Below are 12338 nucleotides of genomic sequence, written 5' to 3'. Positions count from 1 at the left end.
CTAATAAAAAATGATCCACACTTTAAACTTTCCTAGCTAACAAGACAGTGAGAAGCCTGTATCTCTGCCTATCTATCCCAGTATAGACCCCACACAAATGGCTCATGAGACTAAGTAACTTTCTCCTCAACTACTATAAAACTTCTACCCTCTCTCTGCCCTGGTCTCCCCTCAAAAGCTGGCCTAGGGAACTGACATGCTGTCTTCTTTTTTTTTTAAATAATTTATTTACTTTTATTTCATTTGCATTGGTATTTTGGCTACATGTATGTCCGTGTGAGGGTGTCAGATCTTGGAGTGATGGAGGAGTTACTTTCATTTAATAAAGAAACTGCCTTGGCCCATTTATAGGCCAGCCCTTAGGTGGGTGGAGTAAACAGAACAGAATGCTGGGAGAAAGAAGCCGAGTCGGTGAGTCGCCATGATTCTCCCACTCCAGACAGACGCAGGTTAAGATCTTCCCTGGTAAGCCAACTCGTTGTGCTACACAGAATATTAGAAATGGGTTAGATCAATATGTAAGAGCTAGCCAATAAGAGGCTGGAACTAATGGGCCAGGCAGTGATTAAAAGAATACAGTTTCCGTGTAATTATTTCGGGGCATAAGCTAGCCATGCGGGTGGCCAGGTGCCGGGGACGCAGCCCCGCCGCTTGTATTACAACAGAGTGGCGCCCAGCGTGCTAATGAACTCCACGTAAAACCTGAGAGGGCTTAAAAAGGACAGAAAGAGAATTTAAGACAGCTTTTTGCTGTTTCTGGGTTACGTGCCGCAAAGAAATTGTCCTGACTCAGCAACAGGAAAAAACTGGCTGTTTTAAAATTGCCTGCTTTCTGGGCTGTGCCGCCACTGCGATCTCTGTCTGGCTCCTGCGGGAGACAGAGTCTTTGAATGGATCTTTTGGAGTAAAGTGCTATGGCTTGCTTGATGGCAATGTGGACTGCTGTGTGCCTGGAACTGTGTGTGGCTCAGGGGCACCAAATGGCTCTGAGGCAGGAGGGCTCAGCTCCGCCATGCTGAACTGTGCTGGTCTCAGGCAGGAACTACCATAATTACCATAATAACAGCGCAGTTAAGGTTTCGACTGGGCAGGACACACACAGGCGATACCGTATTATCTGTACATGGTGCAACTTAAGTTTTTAAGAAGTGCTTAACATTTTAAGAAATGCTCCTGGATAGTAAAAAAATTACAGATTCACAATAGAACTGATTCAGACACTGTTGGATGAATGTACGTAGGCTTGAGAGAGAGAAAAATATATATATAAAGAATAAAGTTAATGTCTTAAAAAAAGGGTAAAGTCTTTAAAGAGACAGAGTACAGATAGTTGTAGATTAAAAGAAATAAAGAAAAATAAGCCACGTAAAAATGGAAAATTCACAGAGTCTGGATTCTTTGTATTATTGTGTTTTCTTTAAAATTTTTGACTGTAAAGGAGCTAAGTGCAGAGAGACATTTCATTATATGGGCTGCCAAGCTAAACCAGAATGGATATAAGGGTATTATGATTTCAGAATATGGGTCTAAGGATATGATGCTTTGGAGAGGGTCTTCTTTTGTTTTCACAGAGGATGAGACTCTGTGGATTGCGTCTATCCCAATGTGGTATGATAGACCACGCCCTCCTGAAAGGTTGCTGTGAACACCTTCAGAAAATTACTTCATTCAACTGCCGACTGAGATGACCCTGACACACAGGTTACACCATGAAAGATCTGAATACAGCGCCCCCATTCAGCAAGAAGCAGTTTGGAGAGAAAAAACTGCGCCCATATTCCCAAATATTATTTATAAATGTTCTTTTACATTTAAAGGGGGATATGATATAGATATGAATAATTTGCATTGGTGTGGATTTGAAGGTCAATTTTGTTATGTGTATATGCATATTTCTAATCTTGATTAAGGTATTGTGACTGTATAGTTCATTTAAAAATGTAATGTATATAGGTTGTTAATGGATAATCATCGATAATTGTCAAGCTTTTAGTCATGTTAGTTAGATTTTCTAGATGTGCATAGATATATTTCAGCTAGATAGGCATTCTTCATATCTTTCAAAGACTGCAGAATATGGCATTTAATGTTTTAATAACTTAGGGCTTTTCATGATAATGAGACACGTCTGCTCCTGGCAGCACCAATCTACTTCAAGAGGAAGATGGGCACCGAAGAGGCACCTTAAGGAGTTTGATAGCCATTTGGGCAAGAAACTGCTCTTGCCTGGACTGTTGCATAAACTGGACACAGAGAACCCGCAGAAAGAGGACTGCTGAACTTGCCTAAAGGTGAGATGGCTTTTCGGGGTTCCTGACTCCTAAAAGAGTCTGCGAGACATTCTGCAGGACACAGCAAAAAGTGACTGAACTGTCTTTGGAATTTCCTGCTTGATGAAAATGTCTGCTGGATACTATGGGCCTGAAGGTTGAAGATGGATGCCCCAACAGTACAAAAGAACTTTGGGTGACTGTTCAGGCAGTGAGATGTCTCTGTCATTTCTAGAGTTTTGGATCTCTTGTTTGCTTAGGTAATATTATATCCTTCTGGAGTCTTTGATGGAGTTGAAGAATAAATAGATAGTTATAGTTTTCCTTAGTTATGATAAGATAAAATAGATATAAATATTGTAACTGTAATTCTTGCTTGATAACTGTTTTGCTATATGTAATCTTACTATGTTAAAGTGAAAGCCTTTCTTTTTTGTTTAAACAAAAAAAGGGGAAATGATGGAGGAGTTACTTTCATTTAATAAAGAAACTGCCTTGGCCCATTTATAGGCCAGCCCTTAGGTGGGTGGAGTAAACAGAACAGAATGCTGGGAGAAAGAAGCCGAGTCGGTGAGTCGCCATGATTCTCCCACTCCAGACAGACGCAGGTTAAGATCTTCCCTGGTAAGCCAACTCGCTGTGCTACACAGAATATTAGAAATGGGTTAGATCAATATGTAAGAGCTAGCCAATAAGAGGCTGGAACTAATGGGCCAGGCAGTGATTAAAAGAATACAGTTTCCGTGTAATTATTTCGGGGCATAAGCTAGCCATGAGGGTGGCCGGGTGCTAGGAACTTAGTCCGCCGCTCATATTACAACATTGGAGTTAGAGACAGTCGGTAGGTGCCATGTGGGTGCTGGGAATTGAACCTGGGTCCTCTGGAAGAACAGCCAGTGCTCTTAACCTCTGAGCCATCTCTCCAGTTCATTGTCTTCTTACAGCATATCTAAAGAACTTCTCTGCATGCTTTTGTGAACTGGGTAAATTCTTTACCATCTGTATCATCGTTTTTCATGGCATATAAATGGCTATATGCCATTTCATATAGCAAAACCATTAAAGGTAATTATAATTGCATTTATATACTAACTGCAAAGCCTAGGCTGGGTGACCAACAAAGAACAAAAAATCCATCATGGAAATCTTTTCTTCAGTTATTGATACTCCTTGACTTTCTCAGATCCCTTATATCCACAACCAACTCTTGGCCTCATTTCTCCTCCCCATGCTATCTCAGTCCATTATACTGGTAATCATATCCAGTCTCATGAGTTTAAATGCTAGGTATATATTGATGATTTTCAAATTAATAATTAATTAGAGACAGGAACTGTTAGTAACAAAACTAAGCTATCAGCCAAGCATTTATAATTAATAATGAGTCTCTGTGTGGTTATTTGGGAGCAGGCTGGTGGGACAGAGGTGACCAATGGTCCCGATGATAAACTCGGCCTATAAATGGCCCCCTACATGGGGTGCCGGATATTGCAATTTCTTTTATTGGCTATTAAAGAATAAAACTCACAGACATGTTAAAGAATACAATCTAAGACAATCACAAGAGACCGTGAAACACACCACTACCATTTACTTCCCCCACTCAAAAAAAAAGCAGACAACCTTCCAGCCAGCCTATTCTTCTCAGGGGCCTTTCTAGAGCCCGGGGGGGGGGGGGGGGGAGCATGTGGACACACACACTCTATGATCCATTCCAAACAGCTGAATGTGAACACCACTTCTCCCACCACCTGTCGGACCAACACTTGACTCCACTGAATGTCAGAGCACAACACAGACAAAATTCCCATACCTTTCTTGGCTCTGTTCAGCTTCAAAGAACCTGTTGTCATTATTACTATCATAACACATATTATTCTTCCACCTTATAAAGCATACTTGAAAGGAGTGCCTGATACTCAGAAACACAAAATATCTCTGAATGAATGAGACCAGAACAATAATAAATTCTACGCATACAAGAACTGAAAGCAAAAGGTTATCACAGAACTTTATTTCTGGAGATTATCCCTCAGATCGACACCTGTGAAGCAGGAAACAGACAAGGCGACCGTCCAACCCATCACACCTCTGTACACAGTTCTCTTAACGCTGGTGACAAATAAACAGCATTTCTGTACCTGGAGCAAAAGTGAAAAGAAGGACAGACCAGGACACAAAAGGAAGGCTTTCATGTCTCAAAAGCTGAACTCTGAGTCCACGCTTTGGCTTATCCTTATGAACCAAACACAGCCTTCCAATCTGTCAGCGATGATGGAGTAGCAAGGACGCAATGTACTTGTGTTAAGTGACTAGGGAACTGAACAAAAAAAGTCTGCAGCAAGTTCTGAGACACTGGGCAACAGGCAACATAGAAGCCATCCTGAGGGGAGGAAATGAAGGCAGCGGGAGAATCCAAGCAGAGCTCGCTGATCTGGCTGAGCTGAGGAAAAATGGTTTGGCTTGGGAAAGTAAATGCAGCTAGACTCTGTGGGACAGAAGTTCATATAGAGAGCAAGGTCTGGCTCTCCAGAGATCTTCTAAGTACCCAGACATCAACAGGCATGTGTGTGCAAGTTTTCAGTAAGTCAAGTGGATCCCAAAAGAAAATTCTTACCCATTCCCAGCCCACCCCCAAAAGCAAAGCTACCTGAACAATGAGATAAAATGAAGAATTTCAGGGAGGAGGCCAGGGGTGCACACCTTAAATCCCATCGCTCCAGAGGCAGAGGCAGGAGGAGCTCTGAGCTACAGGCTAGTCCGGTTTCTACAGCAAGCACCAAACACCTAGAACAATGCGGAGAGATCCCGTCTCAACAAACTGCAGAGAAGCAGGCAGCTATGCACGATTCCCAACTGAAGCCTGATGGGATGTTGAGTTCATCTTTCATGGACTTAGCCACTTTGTTGTGTTCCCTCTTGACTCAAGGTTAACAGGAATATATATATCTATCTTTATCAGGTCACCATTCTCTACATAGGTTAACAGGAATATATATATCTACCCTTATCAGGTCACCATTCTCTACATAGGTTAACAGGAATATATATAATATATATATCTATCCTTATCAGGTCACCATTCTCTACATAGGTTAACAGGAATATATATATCTATCCTTATCAGGTCACCATTCTCTACATAGGTTAACAGGAATATATATATCTATCCTTATCAGGTCACCATTCTCTACATACATTTACTGTAAATTTTTTTCAATTTTGAGGTCATCGATGTGGCTACCTAAAAACATACTAGAGACTATTCACAGATTATTTAATTCGACCTAGAAACCCAAGTTCAAAGAGAGAGAGAGAGAAAAAAGCCCCTCAAAAACAGAACAAATTGTAATATGCTCACTTAGCCGGGCGGTGGTGGCGCATGCCTTTAATCCCAGCACTTGGGAGGCAGAGGCAGGTGGATCTCTGGGAGTTCGAGACCAGCCTGGTCTACAAGAGCTAGTTCCAGGACAGGCTCCAAAACCACAGAGAAACCCTGTCTCAAAAAAACAAACAAACAAACAAAAAAAATGCTCACCGAAGGGAATACCAGAGAGTAGTGAAAAAGACCTAGCTGCCGCTGCCTACCACGGAAAAGGCACAAAATTTCACAAAAGTCATTATGAGAAGAAAGAACGTATGTACCAACCACATGAGCTTCAAGAATAGATAGGACTGCTGAGTGGTGATAAGCAGAATACTGGCGAGGCTGAAGGGTTACTGACTACAGGAACAGCTCTATTCTATTTTATGGGAGTGAAGGCAGGAGGATCAGAAGCCCAAGACCATCTCTGGCTTCACACAAATCTTAAGACCAGTCTGGTTTATGTGATATCTGCTTTTAAAAAGAATTATAATAAATACTGTGATGATACAGAAAATAGGATGAGCATTTAAGATCCACAACGTACCCATTCGTATGCTTAAATTCCTGTAACACTGAAAGTGGCAGAGGAAAAAGACTGCTTTAAACTGAGAAAAAGATCACACTGAATTGTTCAGATAATGGTGTAATAGACTTAGAGGTAAATTAAGGAACTAATCAGGAAACAATTACAATTGACAAAGAGGTACAAACATGAACACTATTGTAAAATTCAAACGTACAATTTCACAATTTTCTCAAGCATCTCCTTATTCCACTCTCAAATCTTAAAATCAGCCTTAAAAAACAGATGGCAGCACCCGTACACTCAGAATGCCAGCTCGTTGTCTCCAACCACCCTCCCAAGGGCAGGCACCTCGACACATACACCATAATTAAAATTAAAGAATTTAAGAAAAACAGCTTACAGAATTCCGCAACACAAGAGGTGGCACTTACATACAGTGGAGGTGGGGGATTAAATCAGTCTCTTCCGAATGAAGAGATTGAGAATGTGTATCAGTCTACCCATTAACTCTAGGTCCCTTCTCCATGGTTTTTATCCCAGCCACCATCTAGAGTCCAAAATCACTAACTAGAAAATTCAGAACTAAACAAATCGTAAGTCTTTTATTTATTATCTTGAGACAAGCTCTCAATATGAAGGCTGGCCTCAAACAGCCTATTCTCAGTAGCACATCCTGCTACACAACTCCGTTAGCCAGGGTCTTGGCCACACTATATATACCGCTCTCCTAAATAGTCTCAGCCTTCTGTTATGAGAGCAACTAGCTAACTGACAATGTTTGCGTGCAAGTGACTTTTGGAAACTGTCACACTGTAGCCTTTCTCTCACCGTAGCGCCTCATGACAAAAGGAAAGAGGGCTCTAAGAAACCCTTTCACATAACTTACTATTGTATATTACCACAGCTGCTGTATTTTATTATCAGCTTATCTCTGAGTATACGAGATTTACAGAACACAGTTATCTGTCTATAGGGTTCTGTGCTAGGATGCAATTCTGGCCTCATGAATTCAGGAAGTCTTGCCGGATGAAGTGGGAACTATTGTAAACAGATGGGTTGCAATTCGCTTTAAAAATCCCTCCTCTGAGGGCGGGATTCCCTTCCCTTCGAGAAAGTCGGAAACGTGGGAGCAAGCAGCAGGTGGAGAGCGCGAGGGTCCGCCCTCGGGACACTGACACAAGAAGCCAGCAAGGACACAGCAGTGTGTGCAGCGCTGGGAAAGGCGCGCAAGTGAGCAGAGGCTGAACTCGGGCGCCTGCGCTCTGCGTGGAACTCGGGTTCCCCCCCGTGCGCGCCGCCGTCACTCCAGCGGGCCGCCCTAGGAGCTGCCGTCCGCTGACACCGGGGTTGGCCAGCGGCCATGAGCTCACGAGGCAGGCTCACGACTTACCTTTGCAGCCAGGGGCCATGGCGACCTCCGCGCGGATTCGCGACCGCCGTGGCCGCTAGGATCCTCCCGCCAAGATGGCCACGGATTTGAATTTGGCGCTGCCCACGCGCCACACCCCCCGAGGGCGTGGTTGGGTGACGCCAGCGTGCGCAGACGTCAGAAGTGCGCGCGGGCGACGGCGCCTCTGCCCTGCCGGGTGCGGTGGGCGCTTCCCGTCAGGGCTGCCATGAGCAAGCGCAACCTGGTGTCGTACGTGCGGCCCGCCGAGCCCGCCTTCCTGTCCCGCTTCAAGGAGCGAGTCGGCTACCAGGAGGGGCCCACCGTCGAGACCAAGGTGAGCCAGCCGGAGTCGGCCGCGTCGGACCCGCGTGCCTACGCCACTTCCGGCTCCTCGGGTCCCCGCACTCGCGACCGGGCCAAGCCGGCCGGGCCTCGGACCCCAGGTCTGGTCTCTCGCTCACAGTGCTGTGTTTGGAGATGACCTAGCTCTCAGTAACTTAAGACGGCTTCCCCGTCCTTTTCTTTCTCACTTCTTGATCTCACTGTACATGAGCAAGATGATGACAGCATCGTCCCCTTTTTCAGAGAAGGAAACGGAGGCCACTTGTTTAAATGATTCGAATCTGGAGTCTTTTGGGGAACCATCCAGGACTAGAAGCAGAATCTCTACAGTCGTCCAGGCTGCGTGTCTCAGGATAGGGCGATGAAACAGTACTCATCAAAGGAGTCTGTCCAAAAAAGACCGTAAACACAGTGTCGTTCTTGTTGCCTAGGAGCTATGCACACATCACATGTGTGTCTTCTAGAGGCTCTTTAGTCTTTTTTTGTTTGTTTGTTTGTTGTTTGTTTGTTTGTTTTTCGAGACAAGGTTTCTCTGAGGTTTTGGAGCCTGTCCTGGAACTAGCTCTTGTAGACCAGGCTGGTCTCGAAGATCCCAGAGATCCGCCTGCCTCTGCCTCCCGAGTGCTGGGATTAAAGGCGTGCGCCACCACCGCCCGGCGAGGCTCTTTAGTCTTGAAGGCAACATAAGTAAGGGTTGGCCTGGAACAGCGGCGTGTCCTAGACACAATGTGAGAGACAAAGGAGGCAGACGAGTGGAGATGGTCACGGACTGTTAAGTACTCAAGTTTGGAGTTTGGAGGGTGGAGTGGTCTAAGGCCAACTCACGCAGTGTGTTCACATTACAAAATGAAGTCCTGGGCAGTAATTTGAAAAATGAGGCGGGCAGTGGTGGCACACGCCTTTAATCTCAGCACTCAGGAGGCAGAGGCAGGTGGATCTCTGGGAGTTCGAGACCAGCCTGGTCTACAAGAGCTAGTTCCGGGACGGGCACCAAAGCTACAGAGAAACCCTGTCTCGAAAAACCAAAAAAAACAAACAAACAAAAAACATATGGTGCCTAGCTTTTGAAAAATATTATTTAGCTGACAAAATACTACATTTGTTACACGTGTACAATGAGACAGGGTACTGCTTGAGAAATTTCAGAGTTAAACAATACGTATAGCGTTGTTTATGTATAAAACCTTTTACAGGGGGAGGGGAGGAGGTGGAAATTTTTAGTTTAAAAAAATGTCAACATGACATATTGGAAGAAAGAAAATCTCATGATGTCATGATCAAAAAAACAAAACCTTTTACATAAGTTGTGTGTCTTTGAAGAGCAGTTGATACGGTGTCTACTAAACTGAAGCGGTTAGGATATTAGATGAGCAGAGGTAGGAGAAAATAAGTTTTACCTGTTGTTTTCCTTACTTTGATGGCTTAACTGGTGAGGCTGAGTTATGTTTGTCAGGCATTTTGTTTTTTGTCAAATTCAGACAAGACGGAAGTGAAAAATATTGATTATAAACGAAGAACCAGAGTAGTTCACCACTCCCTTGAGTGGGCTAGATAGAAGTGAGTGCCACTGGGCATGCTAGGGTGACTGGCAGGTAGACCTGTGTTCTGTGTGGTAAGTTAGGCTCTTTGGAGTTAATCACTTTATATTCATTTCATGGATACCCATTTTACTTTAATAATTATTGTCACAGTGGCTGTGGTTATGTTAAAGGTCAGCAACCTACACGTTACACTTGATTTTCTGTAGAAAATCCAGCCTCAGCTCCCAGATGATGATGGGGACCGCAGTGACAAAGAAGATGAGCAGCCTCAAGTAGTGGTTTTAAAGAAGGGAGACCTAACAGCTGAAGAAGTCATGAAAATTAAAGCAGAAATAAAGGCTGCCAAAGCAGGTAATGTCCAAAAATTATCTGATTTTTGTTGTTGTTGTTTTTTGGCACTTTAAGGACATAAAATAGGGTTGTTTTTTTTTCTCAATTGAATAGAATGATTTGTTTGAAGAATGCGGCCTTTGTTTCAAGCGTTGGCTATGGTGCCAGATGTGTACCCTTGGGCAAGTTCCCCATCAGTGAAATAGAGACAATAAATGATCCTGCCTTAGTGTGCTGTTTAAAGTAGCCGTTTAACAACATAGGTTGAGGGCTGGAGAGATGGCTCAGTGGTTAAGAGCATTGCCTGCTCTTCCAAAGGTCCTGAGTTCAATTCCTGGCAACCACATGGTGGCTCACAACCATCTATCTGTAATGAGGTCTGGTCCCCTCTTCTGGCCTGCAGACATACACACAGACAAAATATTGTATGCATAATAAATAAATATTTAAAAAAAAAAAAAACATAGGTCGACGATTCGTGTAATTCATTAGTGCTGAAGTGTAGTATGTTGTGTGGTACACTTACATTGTTCCTAAACAGGTGTCACATTGTTTTAGGGAGAAATATTGTGGTTCCAAACACATTTCAAAATACACCCTGAGGACCTGGAAAAGAGCTCAGTGGTAGAGGCCTTCTTAGCATACGAGACCCTAAGTTCGGGTGTCACCCTCATCTTTTCTGTCATCGGCTGGGGACTAATAATATTATGGGACATGTTAGTGACGTTTTACTGAGTGGTGGATTGTGTTGGGTACGGTATAACCAGAAGCAGTAGAGCAGACTGAATTTAGTCAAGGGTGTTCTTAAGTATACTGTATTGCTTTCTTAAGTACACTGTACGGCTTTCTTGCCAATTGACTCTTGGTTAGCAGCTAAATAATGAGAAGAAACTTCTCCAGCTTTTCTTTTCTTTTTTGTCACAGATGAAGATCCACCTCCAGCTGATGGGAGAATCATGTATCGAAAACCAGTTAAGCGTTCCTCAGATGAAAAGTGTTCAGGTTTAACAGCAAGCTCCAAGAAAAAGAAAACAAATGAAGATGACGTAGATAGGCAGGGTCCAGTTAGAAAGAACTCACAAAAGCAAATAAGAAATAGTAGTCTCCTTTCTTTTGACAATGAAGATGAAAATGAGTAAGTATAAACATGTGGACTTGGTTTCCTTTGAAAGCAATGAGGTATTTTTTAAAACATTAATTTTCCTATATCTTAAAGTGACATCTTCCCCAAGTACTTCAGGTTCATTGCAGAAAGCCTCAAAAACGCAGAAGACAAACTTGAAATAAAACCCATCCAGTAATGCCCCTTTGCTGGAAATGTTAGACATTCACTACTGTTAACATTTTATTATCTCCCACCTGTGGGTATGTATATATGTAAATTATATTTTTAAATAAAACTGAAGTTGTCGTATATGTTCTGTATCCTGGTTCTTATATTTACAGCGTTAGAATTTTGTTGCATTTTAAAAATCTAACGTTAATAGCTCATAAAGTTATAATAGATGTCTTAATCACTGTGCTATTGATATAAAGAGACACCATACCCAAGGCAACTATTATAAAAGAAAGCATTTAATTGAGGGCTTGCTTGTAGTTTGAGCTTAGTCATCCTGGCAGGAAGCATGGTGGCAAGATAGGCATGAGGCTGAAGAAGTCTTGAAGGTACATCCTGAACCACAAGGGGTGGTGGGGGAGGGGTGGGAAACATGACAACACTGAGAGAGACAGACTGGCATGGGCTTTTTTTGTTTTTTGAAACAGGGTTTGTCTGAGTAGCTCTGACTGTCCTGGAACTTTGTAGACCAAGCTGGTCTCAGACTCAGAGATCTGCCTGCCTCTGCCTCCCAAACGCTGGGATTAAAGGTGTGTTACACCATGGCCCACTGGCATGGGCTTTTGAAACCTTAAAACCCACCCCCAGTGACACACTTCCTCCAATAAAGCCATATCTCCTAATCTTTGTGATCCTTTCAGGTTATTTCTTGGTGATGGAGCACTCAAATATATGAGCCTTTTTTGTGATTTTTTTTCATTAGTAAAACCCTACTTTAGATGAAGGCATGGATATGTGCCTGGCCGAAAATTCCTTCCCAAGCCAGGTGTCCCAGCTCCAGAGTTGGTCCAACATGCACGCGAGGAATTTCAAGGTCCCCTGGTCTACGTAGTGAGTTCCAGGCAAGCCAGGGTAACACTGTGAGCCACAAGCTTTATATAAAGAAGTGCCACTAAAGGGAATAACGGTCTGCATTTTGTGATGATCTTTTGAGGGGGTGGCTTTTTTCAAGACTGGGTTTCTCTGTGTAGTCCTGGAACTCACCCTGTAAACTAGGCTGACCTTGAGCTCAGAGGTCTGTAAATCCTAAATGCTGGGATTAAAAGTGTGGCCCACCATTCCCAGCTCAGGATGAATTTCTTTCAGTGTGGCAGAAAATTAGTGGTAGAATGGGGAGCCAAAGAACACTGAACACAAGTAAGATGGGTGTTGGCCTAGTCAAGGGATCCACCTTCTTACAGGAAGGAAAGGTCAGACTGTAAATTTCCATTCTTAGCTGGATGGGATGATAGATGC

General features: G+C 43.3%; 2 protein-coding genes across 2 annotated transcripts in view; one reads left to right on the top strand and one right to left on the bottom strand.

The window, feature by feature from the left end:
* Nucleotides 1-7622, bottom strand: part of Kif15 (kinesin family member 15) — a 68626-nt gene extending 61004 nt beyond the window's left edge. Inside the window, exon 1 of the mRNA XM_057767306.1 lies at nt 7554-7622. Within this exon, the coding sequence (XP_057623289.1) occupies nt 7554-7572 (19 nt within the window). The 5' untranslated portion in view covers nt 7573-7622. The remainder of the gene's footprint in view (nt 1-7553) is intronic.
* Nucleotides 7623-7718: 96 nt separating this feature from the next.
* Nucleotides 7719-11180, top strand: Kiaa1143 (KIAA1143 ortholog). The gene is made up of 3 exons (XM_057768455.1): nt 7719-7887; nt 9643-9787; nt 10691-11180. The coding sequence occupies exons 1-3, from the start codon at nt 7780-7782 to the stop codon at nt 10903-10905; spliced, it is 468 nt and encodes a 155-aa protein (XP_057624438.1). The 5' UTR covers nt 7719-7779; the 3' UTR covers nt 10906-11180.
* Nucleotides 11181-12338: the final 1158 nt, after the last annotated feature.

Source organism: Chionomys nivalis, chromosome 4 (genome assembly GCF_950005125.1).
Source record: "Chionomys nivalis chromosome 4, mChiNiv1.1, whole genome shotgun sequence".
NCBI lineage: Eukaryota > Metazoa > Chordata > Mammalia > Rodentia > Cricetidae > Chionomys > Chionomys nivalis.
Note: the sequence above shows the minus strand (reverse complement) of the source record. Positions and strands in the feature narration are given on the sequence as shown.

What these genes read in the sequence shown, in the direction of transcription:
- Kiaa1143 (XM_057768455.1), top strand. Translation starts at nt 7,780, where the DNA reads ATGAGCAAGCGCAACCTGGTGTCGTACGTGCGGCCCGCCGAGCCCGCC. An exon ending in GGCCCACCGTCGAGACCAAG is followed by an intron (nt 7,888 to 9,642) that starts GTGAGCCAGCCG and finishes GATTTTCTGTAG; the next exon opens with AAAATCCAGCCTCAGCTCCC. An exon ending in AATAAAGGCTGCCAAAGCAG is followed by an intron (nt 9,788 to 10,690) that starts GTAATGTCCAAA and finishes TTTTTGTCACAG; the next exon opens with ATGAAGATCCACCTCCAGCT.